The following is a 22,230-nucleotide window of genomic DNA, read 5'->3' as shown; positions in this document are numbered from 1 at the left end:
AGATGGGTAGACTGCAACATTTTTTTCCCATTCTATTGGTTGCCGATTCACTCTAATGATTGTTTCTTTTGCTGTGCAGAAGCTGTGGAGTTTGATTAGGTCCCATTTGTCTATTTTGGCTTTTGTTGCCAATGCTTTTGGTGTTTTGGTCATGAAGTTCTTGCCTATGCCTATGTTCTGAATGGTTTTGCCTAGATTTTCTTCTAGGATTTTTATGGTTTTAGGTCTTATGTTTAAGTCTTTAATCCATCTGGAGTTAATTTTAGTGTAAGGTGTCAGGAAGGAGTTCAGTTTCTGCTTTCTGCACATGGCTAGCCAATTTTCCCAGCACCATTTATTAAACAGGAAATCCTTTCCCCATTGCTTGTTTTTGTCAGGTTTGTCAAAGATCGGATGGTTGTAGATATGTTGTGTTGCCTTCGAGGCCTCTGTTCTGTTCCATTGGTCTATATTTCTGTTTTGCTTGTTGGCCATTTGTTATATCCTCTTTGAAAAATGTCTATGTCTTTTGCTCACTTTTTAATGGAATTATTTTTGTTTTGTTTTGTTGTTGTTTGGGTTTCTTGTAAATTCTAGATGCCAGTCCCCTGTTGGATGTATAGTTTGGAAAAATTTCCTCCCATTCTGCAGTTGTCTGTTCACTCTGTTAATTATTTCTTTTGCTGTACAGAAGCTTTTTATTTAAGTCCCATTTGTCTATTTTTGTTTTTGTTGCTATGCATTTGGGGTCTTAGTGATGAATTATTTGCCTAGACCAGTGTCCAGAATGATTTTCTTTAGGTTTACTTCTAGTATTTTTATTGTTTCAGGTCTTACATTTAAGTCTTTAATCTGTCTTGAGTTGATTTTTGTATGTGGTGAGAGATAATGGCCCAGTTTCATTCTTCTGCATATGGGAATCCAGTTTTCTTAGAACCATTCATTGAAAAGAGTATCCTTTCCCCAGTATATGTTTTGTTGACTTTGTCAAAGGTCAGTTGACTGTAAGTATGTGTCTCTATTTCTGGGTTCTGTATTGTGTTCCATTGATCTTTGTGCCTATTTTTATACCAGTACCATGCTGTTTTGGTTACTGTAGCCTTGTAAAGTAATTTGAAGTCAAGTATTGTGATACCTTCAGCTTTGTTCAGGAATTAATATTATTCGCCAGGCATGGTGGCTCATGCCTGTAACCCCAGTACTTTGGGAGGCCAAGGCTGTTGGATCACTTGAGGCCAGGAGCTTGAGACGAGCCCTGGCCAATATGGTGAAACCCAGTCTCTACTAAAAATACAAAAAAAAAAAAAAATTAGCCCAGCATGGTGGCAGGTGCCTGTAATCCCAGCTACTCAGGAGGCTGAGGCAGGAGAATTGCTTGAACCTGGGAGGCAGAGGTTGCGGTGAGCTGAGATCACATCACTGTACTCCAGCCTGGGCAACAAAAGTGAAACTCTGTCTAGGGGCAAAAAAAGTAAAGAATTAGTATTATTAAAATGACGATACGGCCCAAAGGAATGTACACATTCAATCCTATCTCTATCAAAATACCAATGTCATTTTTTTAATAGAATTAGAAAAATGATCCTGAAGTTCTTATGGAGCCAAATAAGAGCCCAAGTAGCCTCAGTCTCTTTATTTATAATTGGTCTGTTGAGGCCATTCCTTTTTTATTCAGTTCTGATACATTGTATGTTTGTAGGAATTTATTTCCTGTAGATTATTAAATTTCTTGGTATATAATTTTTCATATTAGCTCTTTATGATCCTTTTTTATTTCTAAGGCATTGGTTGTAATGTCTTCATGTCTATTTTATTTATTTGAGTCCTCTTTGTTCTTAATAGGCGAAGGGTTTGTCGGTTTGGTTTTTTGTTTTGTTTTTTTTTTCCCCCAAAATCCAACTTTTTCTTGCTTTTTCTCCCTATATCTTATCTATTATTTGATTTACTAATGCTTTGATCCTTATTTCCTTCCTTTTGCAAGCTTTGGGTTTAACTTACTCTTTTTCTAGTTCCTAGAGGTATAAAGGTAGGTTCCTTATTTGAGATCTTTTTTGATATTAGCATTTATCATTAGAACTTTCCTCTAATCACTATTTTCTTTAACCACATTCAAATGAAATTAGAAACCACTAGCTGAAGGAAAGTTAAAAAATTTATAAATACATGTAAATTAAACAACGCACACCTATATAACGGATCAAAGAAGAAATCAAAAGGGAAATTAAAAAATGCTTAGAGGTTAATGAAAACAAAAACACGGTACCAGCATATGGGATATAACTTAAGTAATACTTAGAGGGAAATGTATGGTAATAAATGACTGTAAGAAGAAAGATCTCAAATTTATAGTCTAACCTTCTACTTAAGGAGAGTAAAATAAGAGCAAATTAAACCCAAAACAAGCAGAAGGAAGGAAATAATAAAGAAATATGAAGAATAGAAAAACAGTGGGGAAAATCATTGAAACCAAAAGTAGGTTCTTTGAAAAGATTAACATAATTGGCAAACCTTCCTTCACTTACAAATTAATGAAGAAAAAGCCACAGGTAAAATAAGGGCTGAATACAGTGGGTCATGCCTATAATCCCAGCCTTTTGGGAGGCCAAGGCCGAATGATCCTTTAAAGCTAGGAGTTTGAGAGCAACCTGGTCAACAAAGCAAGACCCTGTCTCTACAAAAAAAATTAAAAAAAAAAAAAAAAAAAGTTAACCAAACCTGGTGGCATGTGCCTTTAGTACCAGCTTTTTGGGAGTCTGAGACAGGCAGATGGCTTGAACCCACAGGAGTTGGAAGTTGCAGTAAGTTATGATTGTGCCCCTGCACTCCAGCCTGGGTGACAGTGTCAGACCCTCTATCTTTAAAAAAGTAAAACAAAACCAGAAAGAAAAATGACCTAAAGTAAGGAATGAAAGAATATCACTACTGACCTTACAGAAATAAAGTTATAAGTGAATATTGTGAACAGCTGTGTATGCAAAGAAATTAGATACCTCATTTTCATAGCACTGATTTCTGTTACACAATAGAAATACTTCTATCAGGCAAAATAATATGCAGCAGGTTTTTAGACATTATTAGTGATTCATATCACTACTAAATTTTCTCTCTAATCACTCATGGAGGCAAAGCTTGCTAATTATTGGTAATCAAACAACTTACATTGTTTAAAACTGGGTAGGAAAATATGTTATTGCTTAAATGCTGTTTTTTTTATTTTAATCAGTTTTCTTTTGCATTTTACCTTCTTGATAATTTTATTAATGAAATGTGCATTCCTTTTATTTGTCTTTTATAGGACAATGATAATTCTGTTGAAATTCTGGATAGAACAAAGCTAATATTTACATTTTGTACATCAAAAGCATAATTAATTTTTAGAAGATCTTTTTATTTTTTTTTGGAGACAAAGTTTCACTCATGTTGCCCAGGCTGGAGTGCAGTGGTGCGATCTCGGTTCACCACAACCCGCACCTCCTGGGTCAAGCGATTCTCCTGCCTCCCAAGTAGCTGGGATTACAGGCATGCACCATCACGCCCAAGTAATTTTGTATTTTTAGTAGAGATGTGGTCTCCACCTTGGTCAGACTGGTGTCGAACTCCCAACCTTAGGTCAACCTTGGCCTCCCAAAGTGCTTGGATTACAGGCACGAGCCACTGCACCCAGCTTTGCTTTTTTTTTTTTTTTTAAGAGACATGGTTTTGCTCTGTTACCCAGGCTGGAGTGCTTTGGTGCAATCATAGCTCATTGTGACCTCAAACTCCTGGACTCAAATGGTTGTCCCATTTCAGCCTCCCAAGTATTTAGGGTATCTAGTGTACTTGGATAGGTGTGTGCCGTCATACCTGGCTAATGTTTTTAGTTTTTTTTTCTTGGTAGAGATGGAGTCTCACTATGTTGTCCAGGCCTGTCTCGAACTCCTGGCCTCAAGTGATCCTCCCGCCTTGGCCTCCCAAAGTGCTGTGATTACAGGTGTGAGCTATTGTCACTGGCCTGGAAATAGTTTTTTTGAGTGAGCATAGTTGGAGAGAGTTGGTACAGAGCTATCTGCTTGGAGTGAAGTTTATTTATAACCGTAGTTTGTAATCTGGGGTCCATGGGTAGAATTTAGGGGATTATATGTACTTGAATAAGAAAAAAATTATATATTAATTTTCCCTAAACTCTAGCTAAAGCAGCAGGATTTTTCCCAGTGATGAATAGAGACAACAATCTATAGTAGTGTTAGTGATAACCATGACTTTGTTACCAATAAAAATCAGAAGTATTTTTATATGTCGTTCCTGTTACCCCAAAATCATTTGTTTATCAATGCTTCAGAATTTTAAGTATTTATTAAACCTGTGCATATTTTGTTACTTAATGCATTAACTTTAAAAAGCATATATTTCTGTAGTATATTTAATATTTAATATTTTGATAATATTTAATATTTTGATAATTTCTGTATGATGGGTTTCTTTCGTAATCCTGTTTTGTGTTTCAAAAATGATATGCTAAGAAAAAGGGTTTATGAACTTCTCTACACTGCCAAAGGGGGTTTATGTCACAAGTAAGATTGAAACTCCTAATCTAAAAACTTGGTTAATATAGATAATTTTTGTGTCTTTAACCATATTTCTTTTGATCAGGTGTGGGTAATAACAGTGAAGGTGGAAGAGGAAAAGCAGGTGCAAAGCTTTTCCAAGATTTTCAGATGTTAAGTAGAATATGGACTCATCCTTGGTGTTTGCAGCTAGACTACATTAGCAAAGAAAATAAGGTAAGTTAGGTAACTTAGTTTAAAAGCATCTATTGGAAGCAGAATAAACTTAGAAGAAAAAGTGACATACAGATTTACTGTATATTCAAATTTTCAATTGCTTTGTTCTATGTCTTATTTCTAACTTCTATACATCTTGCATGTATTATGGTTATAGAAGGAGTGTTAAATGTTACTTTATTAAGCCCATTTTAAAAACCTTTTTATTTTGAAATAATTTTATACTTATAGAAAAGTTGCAAAAATAGTTCTGAGAATTCCCCTGTACCTTTGACCCAGTTTCTTCTAATATCAACATGTTGCATAACTATAATAAAGTTATCAAAACTAAGAAACTAACTTTGGTAGAATGCTATTAAATAAATGGCAGACTTTACTTTTACTTAGTTAACTCTTTTTTCTTTTCCATGATCCAATCTACTACCTTTTACTGCATTTAGTAATCATATCTGTCCTGTCTTCTTTGTCTCCTCTAATCTATGATAGTTCCTCAGTCCTTCTTTAGCTTATACCAATTTACTTATTCTTAAATGAACATCATTATTTTCCAATGTAAGTTAAAATATACTATTAAAATAGTGGTTATTTTTTTCCCCTAGGGTTATTTTGATGAAGACAGTATGGATGAATTTATAGCCTCAGATTCTGATGAAACCTCCATGAGTTTGAGCTCCGATGATTATACAAAGTAAATTGAACACTTTTTTGTGTCCTGTATTGACAAAGTTAAAACCCCTACTTGCTGATTGTCCTCTTATTGGCATTTATATCTTTCCTGTGTTTATCTAACAATCTGAATTTGTTACTTTTTTTAGGAAGAAGAAAACAAAGGGGAAAAAGGGGAAAAAAGATAGTAGCTCAAGTGGAAGTGGCAGTGATAATGATGTTGAAGTGATTAAGGTCTGGAATTCAAGATCTCGGGGAGGTGGTGAAGGAAATGTGGATGAAACTGGAAACAATCCTTCTGTTTCTTTAAAGCTGGAAGAAAGTGAGTCTAATGAATGTTACCTTTATTATGGAACAGTGATTTGGAAAATGTCATGTCGTTAGTGCTTTTTTCAGTCACTTATCCTGACTTATTTACTCAAAGGAATTTCTTTCCTTAATTGATGAGTCTAATCAAGTACTCAGAAGTACAGTAAATATCTGATGAATCTTTAATTATAAGCAAGCCACTGTGAACTCTCTGGTATTTGAGAGGAAAGGTAAAAAGAAAAACCAATGTTTATTTACTTGAATATACCTAAACCCTATTATTTTCACTACATATGTTAGCTTACTGAATTCTTGAGCAACCTTGCTTCGTAGTTGATAGTTTAAAAAGCGAGTGGGAGACCTGGAATTCAGACCAGGTCTGAATTCAGATATGTCTAATCTCAAAGCCATCGTAATAGTTTCACTTAACTCTATGGGAATAAATAGAAACATTTCAGATAATTGTGATTGTATTTAACTTTTAGTCAGTATTATACAGTAAAACATTTTAATACTTTAGTCTTTTGTGATTCTTCATAATCTGTAATCATTTACTTTAGGTTTGCTCTGTATTATGTACAGTTGGTGTCACCTCTTTTGTTTTCTTTTTGTCTTTCTTGTGCATGAAAGTGAAGTCTTAGATTGAACTCTGCAGTGGTTTAAGTTGTCTTTGCCCTGTATATATGTTGAAGGGTTAGTGTCGAGACACCATGTCCTCCTAGTGCAGCCTGTACGTCTAGGAGCTTAAAAGCTGTGACCAAATATCTGCCTATTTGAAATAGCAGGTAATATGAAGAGAGAACAAGGTAATGGCTCTAAATATTTGGCATTTAGGAGTTGTGGAGCAAAGCAGTTAACTGTCTGTGAAGAGAAAAGAGTTGTTACGGCCAACTGGGTTAGTGATCAAATAAACTTGGCTGGTCTCAGGCCTACAATGAACTATATGGTGATTAATTATTTTAGTTTTATTTTTATAACTTCAACTTTTATATTTGGGGATACATTAGCCAGTTGGTTAACATGAGTATATTGAATGATGCTCCACTTTGGGGTATGATTGATCCCATTCCCCAGGTACTGAACATAGTACTCAATAGTTTTTCAGTCTTTACCCCTTTTCTCTCTCCCCACTCTAGTAGTCATCCATTTCTGTCATTCTCATCTTTATATGCATGTGTACCCAGTGTTTGGCTTACTTATATGTAAGAACATGGAGTATTTGGTTTTCTGTTTCTGTGTTAATTTGCTCAGTATATAATGGCCTCCAGCTGCATCCATGTTGCTGCAAAGGACACAATTTTGTTCTTTTTGTGGCTGTGTATATTCCATGGTTTCTATGTACCACATTTTCTTTATCCAGTCCACTGTGGGTGGGAACCTGGGTTGACTCCATGTTTTTGCTGTTGTGAATAGTGCTGTAATAAATATATGAGTGTGTGTGTCTTTTTGGTAGATTCATTTTCCTTTTGTTTTATACTTATAATGAGATTACCGGGTCAAATTGCAGTTCTGCCTTAAGTTCTTTGAGAAATTTCTAAACTGCCTTCTATAGACGGTAAACTAATTTACAGTCCCACCAACATTAATGTTCCCTTTTCTCTGCAGCTTCTCCAGCATCTGCTGTTTTTTGACTTTTTTATAATAGCCATTCTGACTGGTGTGAGATGGTATCTCATTTTGGTTTGGATTTGCATTTCTCCTGTGATTAGTGATGTTAAGCATTTTTTCATGTTTGTTGGCTGCTTGCACGTTCTCTTTTGAGGAGTATCTGTTAATGTCTTTTGCCCACTTTTTAATGGGGTTATTATTATTTTTTTTGCTATTGAATTAAGTTCCTTATAGTTTCTGGACATTAGACCACTGTTGGATACATAGTTTGCGAGTATTTTCTCTCATTCTGTAGGTTGTCTGTTTACTCTGTTGATAGTTTTTTTTTTCTTTTTTGCTGTGTAGAAGCTCTTTAGTTTAATTAAGTCCCAGTTGTCAATTTTTGTTTCTGTTGCAATTGTTTTTGAGAAATTAGTTATAAATTCTTTCTAACTTGGTGATTTCTTTATAAACATTTCTCTCGTCAGTACCTCCATGCAATAGACAGATGGCAGTCTAACCACAGATTCTGGCTTCCCTTAGGAAATCGGGGGATAGTGAAAATTAAACTACAAAATTTCTCTTCTCATTCTTCTCTTCTGTTCATCTTCCAGATATATATATAAAGAATATTTTTATCAGAATAATAAATTATTGTAGTGTTACTTAAGGCAATGAGAAGCTCCTGTATATCCTTCCCTGCTGCTGCAATTTGCCTTCCTCAGTCTCTTATTTCATAATTAAAAATGTATAAAGTTTACATGTTCCTGGAAATTATTTTCTTAGAATATTCTTGTTGAATTTTTTCTCATAACTTATAGCTAACAGGGGAAGAGGAGTAGACCAGTCAGTGTGCATCATCCTGTGCTATAAATGAGTTACATGAAAATACACTGAGAATTTTTTTTAAGTGTGCTGAGATATTTATTCTTTTATCACTTGGAAGTATAGTTAGAATCTGAAGCAGCTGGGTTGCCTCCATAAATGAGTAGTCTCTTCTGTTTTTCCTGGTTTACTATATAAGTATTACCATTTTTAATATATGCCATAGTTGAATGGGTTGGAAAGCATTGGGGGCAGAATGTAGGAGGCTACATGTCATGAGCCTGAAACAACACAGGGAAGGCCATCGGTTCCAACAGACAAATTTTGACCACTTGTGTAGGATTTTTATTTCATTTTAGTTGTGTGCAGTCCAATATAAGTCATTTGTATATGTATATATTTTATATATTTTTGCAGCTTACATACATGTATAGCATTTTAGAAGCATTCTCCAGAACCAGTAGATAATAAAAATTTATTTTTTTCTTTGCATCATAATTAACTCCATATAAAACTGAGTATATCATAATGTATGTGCATACATAGCTGGTACTGTATAACCTTAAGAAAATCACTTTCTTACAGCAAATACAAGAAAATCTGAATAGGAAGTATTAAGGGGTTAGTCTGCCTCCTTAGCGCAGTAGGCAGCACATCGGTCTCATAATCTGAAGGAAGTATTAAGGGGCTAAAAATGTTACACCTGGAATTCGAAATGGATATTAAATAATTAAATAGCTATAATTGAGCTACAATATGATTGTTGCCACATATTTTATTTTCACATCACAGAGTTATTGTTTGCTTTAATCCTTACGTAGTAGCTTTCTCATTTTTCTGAGAAGCAGCATCTTGAATGAATCATGTAAGTTTAGCTTATATCATCCCCATTTCTGTGTTTTAAATGTTTTATTAGAAGGCGAGTTTGTGATCACTAAATGACTATGTAAATTACTTCAAAGTGTTAGATTTATTATTAAGTATTTTTAGAGTAAGCTTCATCTGTAAGCATTTGCATTTTAAAACGTGTGTAATTAATTGTATAGATATAAACTTTTGTGACAGAATCCTTGTATATGATATAGAGCCATAATATTAGTACTAATATACCATATTTATTCACTCAACAGATATTTATAAAGTGCTTACTATATGCCCAGACATAAGGAGGGAACTGATAAGCCTAAATGGTAAATTGAAGAAGGTATGCTATGGAAATCCTAGGGAGATGCTAGTCTTGAGACTAGCAGCTTTAATTTTCATTTATCCAGGGACAGGATTTGAGATTTCAAGCCCTCTATAAGTTGGAGAGTTCTCTGACCCCGTCTCAAAGCCGAATTCCTTTAAAGTTTACAATCCTATAGAGCAGGCGTCCCCAAACTTTTTACACAGGGGGCCAGTTCACTGTCCCTCAGACCGTTGGAGGGCCACCACATACTGTGCTCCTCTCACTGACCACCAATGAAAGAGGTGCCCCTTCCTGAAGTGCGGCGGGGGAGGGGGGGGCAGATAAATGGCCTCAGGGGGCCGCATGCGGCCCGCGGGCTGTAGTTTGGGGATGCCTGCTATAGACAATCCAGGGAGATGACAAGGAAGCTTATCTATTTCAGCCAGGGCTCTTGGTTGGGAATAATAGTTTTATTGAATTTACGATCATGGCCTTCACCTCACATACTTTATGGTTTGAATTTATATTACTCATATAGTCTAAAAGATCCTAAGCTGAAATATTAACTTCACAAGTAATTCTGAGTTGGTGATTACCTGGAGCACCTGATAGAAACAAATGTAGAATTACTCCGGAGATATATGACCTTAACCAAGGCTACCCAGGAATTTCACAGATTGTAGCTACACCTGAGGAAATAACATCAGGAAAAGCTAATAACAGAAAGTATTAGTAGTCAACCTGAGGAAAGTTGGCATGATTACATTCTCAAGCACTTCTGATAATAGAAGTATTTGATAAAGACTATGTCTAAAATGATATTTTAAAAATTTCTAATCATAACTTTGTGCCAGAAAATTTTAAACTTAAAATACACACAGTATTTAAGAAAAATATACTCAACAATGAATATTCATTGCAGTTATTTCGTAGTAGCCAAAAATAAGAAACAATCTAGATGTCTATGAGGAGAACTAATGATAGTGTATTCATGCAGTGGAATACTACATGACAGTTAGATTGATTGAACGGGAGCTCCGTGACAAGCATGAGCAAGTCTCACTTTGAGTGAAAAAGTAATTTGTAGGATTTTACAAACAGTATAGCCATTTGTACAGTTTAGTGATACGCATGTAGTTAAAAACATAAAAACATGCATAAAAATGGTAAATATATAATTTAGGGGTTTAGATACTTACTGGAAAAGAAGGACGGAAAGAGAATGTGATCATATAGGATCAGGTTAGGCTTCAGCTGCATCCAAAGTTTTAACAGTGTTCAAATTTGATGAAGATGGAATGTGGAAGCGCATTTGTTTCTTTTATATAGTTTTCTGGGTATTTATTTAAATTTTTGTAACAAAAATATATTTTAGAATACTTTGCATTAAAAAGCAATTGAGAAAGTGTATAAACATGCTGTAAACCTGCATATTTCTTATTTTGAATCAAACTATGTTTAAATCTTTTATTAGATTGTTTTGTGCTACTTTCTCCTTCCACCTTTCATAGTCAAAGTTTGTGGGGAAAATATGTAAGAACAAAATCATTTAATACGATATGCTGATTCTGGGGTTAATTCTTGTTGGCAGTTTCCAGATCCTAGTTGCACAGTGAAATGTTTTCTACCCCCAAGGTCTTTTCTCTCTTGATAACTTTGCCTTTCCATCTCTGTTGATTCCTGTCTCATGGAGTATGTTTGGGGGTGGTTATAAGCTCCTGGGGCCTGGTGGGAGTGGGGTGGTTTCCCATCTCTTTGGGTCTCTCTTCTGAGCTCCACTCCTGCTCTGAGGGTTTGTCTCTTACACTTGCAGTCTCTCAGAGTCAATCTCTTGCTTGTTCTCTTATTTGGTATCTCCTTCCTCTCCCTTTCTCTATTTAGAAGTCACTCTGGGATAGTCTCTGTCTTTCTGTGCTGCATGTGTGTGTGTGCCTGCCTGTCTCTTTTTCTCTCCCCTCTCCCAAGTCCCCATCAGTTTCTCTCTTATTCTCCCCATGGATAGGTCTTTTTCTGTCTCTCTTGCTCTCTTTCTGTTTCTTTTCTAATTTACTTACTTACTTATGTTCCATTTGTCTTATTTAGGTAAAGCTGCTTCCTCTTCTAATCCAAGCAGCCCAGCTCCAGACTGGTACAAAGATTTTGTTACAGATGCTGATGCTGAGGTTTTAGAGCATTCTGGAAAAATGGTACTTCTCTTTGAAATTCTTCGAATGGCAGAGGAAATTGGAGATAAAGTGTAAGTGCTTTACTATATTTATTATATAAATGAACCTTTTGATAACCTTTTTATTGCTTAAACAATGTATTTGAACAAATCTGTTATTTTTCCTTCCTTCGTAAAGACGTGATTTATTTGGTTATTGTAGTGCTAGGCCAATACAAGCAACTGTCTTCCTTGTAAGCCAGTAGTTCTGATTGCATGTTCAGGTTATTTCTTCAGTGTTAATTTCTGCTTCTAGTTATTGCAGCTTGAACTTATTTCTTTGGGTAGAGCTTTTAGTTGATATTTTTATTTCTCCGTCTTCAAAACCATTTTTCGGTTTACATTGTATGGCCTCTACTCTGTTGCTTTCCTGAGATTTCCCCCTGTAAAGTCACTAGTGACCTTCTAATCCTCAAATCTAGTGGACATCTCTCAGACTTTATTTTATTTCACCTGCTTGATTATTCTTTCTTTTTTCTTTTAATTTCTTCATGAGACAGGCTCTTGCTCTGTTGCCCAGGCAGGAGTATGGTGGCACAATCATGGCTTATTGCAGTCTTGACCTACAGGCTCAGGTGGTCCTCCCACCTCAGCCTCTCCAGTAGCTAGGAATACAGGTGCACACCACCATGCCCAGCTGGTTTTTGTATTTTTAGCAGAGACAGGGTTTCACCATGTTGCCCAGGCTAGTCTCGAACTCCGGAGCTCAAGCAGTCTGCCTGCCTCAGCCTCCCAAAGTGCTAGGACTACTTTTACCATTGAAATGCCTGGACACTACAGTTAAACATACTGTGGAGCTCTCTATCTGGACCCTCTTCTGTTCTATTGATCTGTGCCTGTCCCTTTACCAGTACTGCACTGTCTTGGTTACTGTACCTTTGTAAGTATTGAAATCACGAAGAGTCAGGCATCCAACTTTATTTTCTTTTTCAGAATTGTCTTCCCTCTGGTGTGGCATTCTCATAAACGTTTTACAATCACCTTGTAGTTTCTACAGGAAAAATCCTGCTGGGATTTTTATTACAATTGTGTTAAAATTGTAGATTGATTTAGGAAGAAGTGATATCTTTACTAAGAATCTTCTAATCCATGAACACTAATCTGTTTTTTTAGCCTTGTTTTCAGCCAGTCCCTCATATCTCTGGACTTGATTGAAGATTTTCTTGAATTAGCTAGTAGGGAGAAGACAGAAGATAAAGATAAACCCCTTATTTATAAAGGTGAGCTACAAATATTTTTATATTGTAATTTTTAAAATACTTATTTAAACATATCATACAAACATTTTAACAACAAAAGAAACAAAACTACCTGGAGTCTCACATCCCTAACGTATCAACATTTTTTTGCAATGTCTCTTTGTCCTTATCCATATATATGTATAGTCTTTTTTCAGAATAAAACTATATTGTATATATTTGAGGTTTACAACATGGTGTTATGGGATACATATAGATAGTAAACTGGTTACCGTAGTGAAGCAGATGAACATACCTATCATCTCACATAGTTTTTTTGGTGACATGAGCAGCTAATATCTACTTAAGAAAAATCCCTGTTACAGTAGTCTGTTGTTGCAATTGTAGGATAAATTAAATTTTTTTTTTTGTTTCTAAAGCAGTTTTGAGAGAGAATTCACATCCTGTACAATTCACCCATTTAAAGTGTAGAATTCAGTAGTTTTAATATATTCACAGATATGTACAAACATCACTATAGTCTGTTTTTGAACGTTTTTATCACTACCAAATAAACCTCTGTACCCTTTAACTATTCCCCTACCCAGCCCAAAACTCTGTCACACAAGCAACCGCTAATCTACTTTATGTTTCTAATAGATTGATACATTCTGGACCAGTCATATAAATGGAAACATGTAATATGTGGTCTTGATTGATAGTAAGGTCGTTCTCATCATTCAGCCATTGTGAATAGTGCTGCTGTGTACATTTGTTATACAAGCTTTCATTTATTTAAACAAACAGCACCACGAAACTGTTTTCTGCACTGCCTGTACTATTTTAGTCCTACTAGCAATGTACAAGCATGAAACTGTTTTCTACACTGCCTGTACTATTTTAGTCCTACTAGCAATGTACAAGCATTTCAGTTTCTTCACATTCTTATCAACACTTGTTGTTTTTCTTTTTCTTTTTTTTTTTTTTTTTGTTATAGCCATCCTAATTGTTGTGAAATGGTATCTTATGATTAAATTTTCATTTCTCTATTAACTAATAATGTTGAACTTCTTTTAATGTACTTGTTGGCTATTTCTTTATCTTCTTTGGAAAAATGTCTATTCAGATCCTTTGCGCATTTTTGAATTGGATTGCTTGTCTTTTTGTTGTTGAAGTGTAAGTGTCTTAAAAAATATATTCTACATACTAGGCTTTTATCATATATATGATTAGCAAATATTTTCTCTCCTTCTCTGGGTTTTTTTCTTTTATTCTTTTTTTAATTTTTTAATTTTTATTTTTTTTGTGTGTGTCCTGTCAGCATGGCTAGAGCTTTCTTTTTTAAAAAATAGTTTCTGTGATCTGTATCGCTTGCTTTTATTTATTTATTTTTAATTTTTTCGTAGAGATGAGGTCACCCTCTATTTGCCCAGGCTAGTCTTGAATTCCTGGGCTTAAGCAGTCCTCCCTCATTGGCCTCCCAAAGTGCTGTGATTACAGGTGTGAGCCACCATACCTGGCCATCTGTTGCTTTCTCGAGTGTGTCCTCTGATGCACAAAAAGGTTTTATTTTGTTGACGTTCATTTTATTTTTTTTCTTTTGTTGCCTGTGCTTTTACTGTCATATCTGAGAAACCATTCTGAAATAAAAAGTGAAGATTTAACTTTTGTTTTCTTAAAAGAGTTTTACAGTTTTAGTCCTTGCATTTAGGGTGTTGATCCATTTTGAGTTAATTTTTGTGCATGATATGAGATAAAGGCTCAACTTCAGTCTTTTGCTGTGGTTATTCATTTGTCCCAGGACTCTTTGTTGAAAAGAATATTCTTTTTTTATTGAATAGCTTTTGTCACTCTTATTAAAAAGGAGTTGATGGAGACACAGGTTTGTTTCCTGACCCTCAGTTCTATTCCACTGATCCATATGTCAGTCTCTGTACTACTACTGTATCATTTCATTACCATTGCTTTGAAAGTAATTTTGAAATTGGTAAATGTGGCTATTCCAGATCTCTTGGAATTCCATATCGAACTTAGAATCTACTACAAATTTCTACAACGAAGTCATCTTACATGCTTATAGGGATTGTGTTGAATGTATAGTTAATTTTAGGAAGTATTGCCATCTTAACAATATTATGTCTTATCCATGAATATGGAGTGTTTTGTCATTTATTTAGGTCTTTTATTTATTTCACCAATCTTTTATAGTTTGCAGAGTACACATTTTGCACTTTTGTTAAATTTATTTTATTTTTGAGGCCGAGTGAAATTTTGTTATTTTCATTTTCAACTTGTTCATTGCAAATGTATAAATTGCTTTTTGTATGTTGATCCTGTACGCTGCAGCCCTGCTGAACTCAGTTATTAATTCTGATAATTTCTTTAGGATTTTTTATGTACAAGGTCATGTCATCTGCAAATACAGATAATTTCTTTTCTAATCTGAATAGCTTTTATTTCTTTGCTTATCCAGTTGCCCTGGTTAAAACCTCATGTACAGTGTCGTGTGAAAGCGGCAAGAGCTGACATCCTTGTCTTGTCCCTAATCATAGTGTGATGGAATCCAGTGTTTCAACATTTTGTATGATGTTAGTTTCAAAGACACTATTTATCAAGTTGAAGAAATTCTTTTCTCTTTGTAGTTTGTTGAAGGTGTTTATCTTGAAAGAGTGTGACATACTATTTTATTTCTCTGCAGCTATTGAGATGATCATGTCATGTTTTTTTTTTCCCTTCTATTAAGATAGTGTTTTACTTTGATTTTCTTTTTTCTTTTTCTTTTTCTTTTCTTTTTTTTTAACCTGTACATGTCAAGGAAATTACTTTTATTTTCAAATGTTAAACCAACCTTGCATACCTGGGATAAGTCCCACTTGTCATGGTATATAATTCTTTTTATATGATCCTGGATTTGGTTTGCTAGTATTTTTTGTTGTTGGCAATGGAATGTTTTAATTGGCTTTTTTTTGGTCCTGATTATGAAAGTATTATATCTTGCATGTATAATATTGGTTGTATAACATTCTATCATATGGCTGCACATAACTTATTTAATCATTTGGTTTTTTCTAATTTTTCAACTTCTTTTTTTCAGAGACAGGGTCTCGCTGTGTCACCCAAGCTATAGTGCAGTTGAACAGTCTTGGCTCACTACAGCCTCTGCCTCCTGAGTAGCTGGGATTATAGGTGTGTGCCACCACGCCCGGCTAATTTTTGTATTTTTTTGTAGAGATGGGGTTTTGCCATGTTGGCCAGGTCTCAAACTCCTGGCCTCAAGTGATCTGCCCACCTTGGCCTCTTAAAGCATTGGGATTATAGGTGTGAGGTACCACACCTGGCCTAATTTTTCAACATTTTAAATAATAAAATTCAATGAATATTTTTGTACATAAATTTATATCTGAGTTTTAAACATTTTTGCTTAAGGTAGAGTCCTAAGAGGGGAAATCATTTACCAATAGATATGATCTTATTTAGGACTTTTGAAACATTGTCCTTACTTTTCAGAACAATTGCATTAGTACTCTTGGTAGCAATCCTTGAACGTTCACTAAACCATTGCCATAATAACTAAAACCTTTATTAATAGGCGAATAATGATATCTTGTATTTGTTTTAATTTGCATTTATTTTACAACCAGTAACATAGATTATCTCTGCTAATCTCTTCTTGCTTTTATTGCTGGCTATGTTTCTGTCTGCCTGCAGTGCTCTCTCCGCCCACACTGTCTTCTTCACTTGATTAATTCCTATCCATTCTTCATCTTTCATGTCCATTGACACTCCTCAGTACTGACTTCCCTCCTCCTGACTCCAATAATACATCTGATTTTTTTCCTCTTAATTTTTGTGAGTAGGTGTATATATTCATTTTATATATATACATACATATATATATATACACACACACACATATACATCATAGGTATATACATGGGTTACATGAGATATTTTGATATATGCATGCAATGGATGATAACATCAGGGTAAATGGGTTATCTGTCACCTCAAACATTTATCCTTTGTGATACAAATAATCCGATTATACTCTTTTAGTTATTTTAAAATATACAATTAAATTTTTTTGATGGTAGTCACCCTGTTGTGCTAGTAAATACTACTACTTATTCATTCCAACTATGTATTTGTACCTATTTACCATCCATACTTCCACCCCACCGCCCACTACCCTTCCCAACCTGTGGTAACCATCCTTCTACACTATATTTCCTTGAGGTTCTATTATTTTTATTCTTAGATCCCACAAATAAATGACAGCATGCAAAGTTTGTCTTTCTGTGCCTGGCTTATTTCACTTAATGACCTCCAGTTCCATCCATGTTGTTACAAATGACAGGATCTTTCTCTTTTATGGCTGAATACTACTCCATTCTATGTATGTATCACATTTTTAGTATCTGTTCGTCTGGTGATGGACATTTAGGTTGTCTCCAAGTCTGGCTATTGTGAACAGTGCTATAGTAAACATGAAAGTGCAGCTATCTCTTTGATATACCGATTTCCTTTTTTTGGTGGGGGTATATACCTAAAAGTGGGATTGCTGGTTTTTTTTTGTTTTTGTTTTTGTTTTTTTTTGAGACAAAGTCTTGCTCTGTCACCCAGGCTGCAGTGCAGTGGCATGATCTTAGCTCACTGCAACCTCTACCTCCAGAGTTCAGGAGATTGTCCCACCTCAGCCTCCCCAGTAGCTGGGAATACAGGTGTGCACTACCATGCCCAGGTAATTTTTGTGATTTTTGGTAGAGACAGGGTTTCATCTTGTTGGCCAAGCTGGTCTCAAACTCTTGACCTCAGGTTATCTGCCTGCCTTGGCCTCCCAGAGTGCTGAGATTACAGATATGAGCCACTGCCTTTGGCCTGGATTGCTGGATTCTATTGTAGCTCTATTTTTAATTTTTTGAGGAACCTCTGAACTGTTCTCCATAGTGGTTGTACTAATTTATACTCCCACCAACAGTGTACAAGAATTCCCTTTTCTCCAAATTCTCCCTAGCATTTGTTACTGCCTGAGTTTCGGATAAAAGCCAAGTTAACTGGGGTGGGAAGATATCACGTGGTTTGATTTGCATTTTCCTGGTGATGAATGACGTTGAGCACGATTTTCTGTATCTGTTTGACTTAAGTATGTCTTCTTTTGAGAAATGACTATTATTTTGTCCATTTTAAAATCAGGTTATTATGTAGAGTTGTTTGAGTTCCTTATATATTCTGTTTATTAATTGCTTGTCAGATGGGTAGTTTGCAGATATTTTCTCCCATCCTATGTGTTGTCTCTTCACTTTGTTGACTGTATCCTTTATTCTGCAAAAGCTTTTTAATTTGATGAGATCACATTTGTCCATTTTTGCTTTGGTTGCCTCTGCTTGTCGGGTGTTACTCAAAAAATCTTTGCCTAGTCCAGTATCCTGGAGAGTTTCCCCAATGTTTTCTTGTAGTAGATTTATAGTTTGAGGTCTAATATAGAAGTGTTGAATCCATTTTGATTTGATTTTTGCATATGGCGAGAGATAGGGGTCTAGTTTGTTCTGCGTATGGATATCTAGTTTTCCCAGCACCATTTGCTGAAGAGACTGTCTTTTCCCCAGGGTATATTCTTGGCAGCTTTGTCAAAAATGAGTTCACTGCAGATGTATGCATTTATCTCTGGGTTCTCCATTCTGTTGGTCTATGTGTCTGTTTTTATGCCAGTACCATAGTGTTTTGGTTACGATAGCTCTGTAGTATAAAGTCAGGTAATGTGATTCCTCCACTTTTGTTCTTTTGGCTTAGTATAGCTTTGGCTATTTTGGGTCTTTTGTGGTTCCATATAAATTTTAGGGATTTAAAAAAATTTTTTTGTGAAGAATGTCACTGGTATTCTATATGGATTGTATTGAATCTGTAGATTGCTTTGGGCAGCATGGACATTTTAATAATATTCATTCTTCCAGTCCTTGAACCTGGAATACGTTCCTGTGATTTTGGGTCTTAAGTTTCTTTCAGCATTGTTTTATAGTTTTCATTGAGAGATCTTTCACTTCTTTGGTTAATTTCTAAGTATTTTATTTTACTTATTGCTACTGTATATGAGATTACTTTTTTGATGTCTTTTTGAATTTTTTAAAAATTTTATAAGTTTCTTGATTTCTCTTTCAGGTTGTTTGCTGTTGGTATATAGAAATGCTACTGATTTGTGCATGTTAGGTTTATATCCTGCCACTTCACAGAATTTCTTTATTATTTCTAGTATTCTGGTGGAATTTTCAGATTTTTACAAGTTATGATCAAATCATCTGCAAACAAGGATAATTTGATTTTTTTCTTTCCAATTTTGATGCCCGTTATTTCTTGCTTTTGTCTAATTACTCTAGCTAGGACTTCCACTACTGTGTTGAATAACAGTGATGGATGTGGGCCTCCTTGTCATGTTCTTGATCTTAGAGGAAAGCCTTTTAGTTTTTCTTTCTTTAGTATGATACTTGCTATGGATCTGTCATAGATGGCTCTTACTATTTTGAGATATGTTCCTTATGTACCTAGTTTTTTTTAGTGTTTTTATCATAAAGGATATTGAATTTTGTCAAATCTTTTTTTTTTTTTTTTTTTTTTTTTTTACCATGAATTGAAATGATCATATGATTTTGGTTTTTTTGAGACAGAGTCCTGCTCTCTTGCTGAGACTGGAGTGCAATGGCGTGATCTTGGCTCACTGCAATCCCTGCCTCCCAGGTTCAAGCAATTCTCCTGCTTCAGCCTCCCTCCCAAGTAGCTGGGATTACAGTCATGCGTCACTGTACCCAGCTAATTTTTGTATTTTTAGTAGAGATGATATTTCACCATGTTGGCCAGACTGATCTCAGACTCCTCAAGTGAGCTGCTTTGCCCAGTCAACCATATGGTGTTTGTCCTTCATTCTGTTGATATGATGTATCACATTGATTTGTATATGTTAAACCATTCTTGTGTCCCTGGGATAAGCCCTATGTGGTAATGATGGATGATCATTTTTATTTATTATTGAATTCAGTTTGCTACTGTTTTGTTGAGGATTTTTGCAGCAGTATTCACCAGTGATACTGGCTTATAGTTTAATTTTATATGTGTGTTTATGTGGTTTTGTTATCAGGGTAATACTGGCCTTGTAAAATGAATTTGGAAGTATTCTCTTCTCTACTTTTCAGAATATTTTGAGTAGGATTGGTCTTATGTCTTATTGAAATGTTTGATAGAATTTAGCACTGAGGCTGTTTGGTCCAGGGTTTTTCCTTGCTGGGTGACTTTTTATTATGGCTTCAATATGATTACTTTTTATTGGTCTGTTCAGGTTTTGGATTTCTTCATGGTTCAGTCTTGGTAGGCTGTATGTGTCTAAAAGTTTATTTCTTCTAAGTTTTCCAATTTATTGGCATATAGTTGCTGATAATAGCAACTAATGATTCTTTGAATATCTGCTGTAACAGTTGTAATGTCTTTATTTTCATCTCTGATTTTATTTATTTGAGTCTTCTCTCTTATTTGCTTAGTCTGGCTAAAAGTTTGCCAATTTTGTTTTGTTTACTTTTTACAAACACCAGGTTTTTTGTTTCATTGATCTTTTATATTTTCTTCATTTCAAGTTTAGTTATTCCTGCTCTGCTCTTTATTTCTTTTCCTTTACGAATTCTGGGCTTGGATTCTTATTTTTCGAATTCTCCTCTCTCCTCCCTTCTCTTCCTCTCCACTCCTCTTCTCTTCTCTTCTCCTCTTCTCTTCTCTCTCTCTCTCTCTCTCTCTCTCTTTCTCTCTCTTTAAAGACAGGTCTTGCTTTGTCACCCAGGCTGGAACACAGTGGCACAATCTCGGCTCACAGCAACCTCCACCTCCCAGGTTCAAACGATTCTCCTGCCTCAGCCTCCTGAGTAGCTGGGATTATAGGCACCTGCCACCATACCTGACTAATTTTTGTAGTTTTAGTAGAGACAGGGTTTCACCATGTTGGCCAGGCTTGTCTCAAACTCCTGACCTTAGGTGATCCACCAGCCTCGGCCTTCCAAAGTGCTAGGATTACCCATGTGTGCCATCACTCCTCGCCTCTAATTCTTGTTTTTTTTTTTTTTTTGAGATGGAGTCACACTCTGTAGCCCAGGCTGGCATGCAGTTGTGGCACGATCTCAGCTCACTGCAACCTCTGCCTCTCAAGTCCCAGTTCAAGCAGTTCTCCTACCTCAGCCTCCCAAGTGGCTGAGATTACAGGCACAAGCCACCATGCCCAGTTAGTTTTTGTATTTTTTAGTAAAGACGGGGTTTCACCATGTTGGCCAGCCTGGTCTTGAACTCCTGACTTCGTGGTCTGCCTGCCTGGGCCTCCCGAAGTGCTGGGATTACAGGCGTGAGCCACTGCGCCCGGACCTGGCCTCTAATTCTTTAAGATGCATTGTTACATTGTTTATTTGCATTTTTTCTACTTTTTTTTGATATAGGCATTTATAGCTATATACTTTCCTCTTAGTACTGCTTTCCCTGTGTCTTATATTTTTTGGTATGCTGTGTTTCCATTAGTTTTTAAAGAAAACTTTGAATTTTCTTGTCTTTCATTGACCCACTGGTCATTCAGGAATTATTGTTTAAATTCTATGTTTTTGTATAGTTTCCAAGATACCTCTTGTTATTAATTTCTCCTTTTATTCCACTGTGGTCAGAGAAGATACTTGATATTATTTCAGGTGTGTTTTTTTAATGTTTTAAGACTTGTTTTGTGACCTAACATATGATCTATCCTTGAGAATGATCCACATGCTGAGGAAAAGAATGTGTACTCTGTAGCTGTTGGACAGAATGTTCTGTAAATATGTATTAGGTCCATTTGGTCTATAGTGTAGATGAAGTGTGATGTTTCTTAGCTGATTTTCTGTGTGGAGTGTTGAAGTCTCCAGCCATTATTGTATTGGGGTCTATCTCTCTCTTTTGCTCTAGCAATATTTGGTTTATATATGCAGGTGCTGCAGTATTGAGTGCATATGTATTTTAAATTGTTATATCCTCTTGTGGAATTGAACTATATCATTATATAGTGTCCTTCGTTGTTTCTTCTTACAGTTTTTTTTTTTTCTTGATATCTATTTTGTCCTATATAGTATAGCCTTCTCTTTTTGGTTTCTATTGGCATGGAATATCTTTTTTTTTCCCCTTTATTTTCAGTCTTTATAGATGAAGTGTGTTCTTGTAGGCAACAGATAATTGGATATTTTAGAAAAATCCCTTGAGCCACTCTGTCTTTTGATCAGAAAGTTTAGTCCATTTACACTGAATGTTTTTATTTGATTAGTAGGGACTTACTCCTGCTATTTCCTTATTTGTTTTCTGGTTGTTTTTTTAGCTTGTCTTCTTTTCTTTCTTCTTGTCTTCCTTTTAGTAAAGGTGCTTTTGTCTAATGGTATGGTTTAGTTTCTTGTTTTTTGTTTGTTTGTTTATCCATTATATCTTTTTTACTTTGTGGCTCCCATGAGGTTTTCAGATTCTGTCTTATAACCCATTATTTTAAGCTGATTAACAACTTTACACTGTTTTTGTAAACAA

General features: G+C 35.3%; 1 protein-coding gene across 13 annotated transcripts in view; it reads left to right on the top strand.

Moving 5' to 3' along the window:
* Nucleotides 1-22,230, top strand: part of ATRX (ATRX chromatin remodeler) — a 312,128-nt gene that overhangs the window by 184,367 nt on the left and 105,531 nt on the right. For 12 of the 13 annotated variants that reach the window (XM_074391843.1, XM_074391840.1, XM_003936850.4 and 9 more), the window contains 5 exons: nt 4,609-4,739; nt 5,339-5,427; nt 5,555-5,727; nt 11,377-11,530; nt 12,611-12,717. In XM_074391843.1, the coding sequence (XP_074247944.1) occupies nt 4,609-4,739; nt 5,339-5,427; nt 5,555-5,727; nt 11,377-11,530; nt 12,611-12,717 (654 nt within the window). Of the gene's footprint in view, nt 1-4,608; nt 4,740-5,338; nt 5,428-5,554; nt 5,728-9,256; nt 9,855-11,376; nt 11,531-12,610; nt 12,718-22,230 lie in introns of those variants that run through there. The other variant, XM_074391844.1, reaches the window with a different exon arrangement.

This window comes from Saimiri boliviensis, chromosome X, assembly GCF_048565385.1.
Source record: "Saimiri boliviensis isolate mSaiBol1 chromosome X, mSaiBol1.pri, whole genome shotgun sequence".
Classification (NCBI taxonomy): Eukaryota; Metazoa; Chordata; class Mammalia; order Primates; family Cebidae; genus Saimiri; species Saimiri boliviensis.
This window is presented reverse-complemented; position numbering and strand designations above follow the sequence as displayed.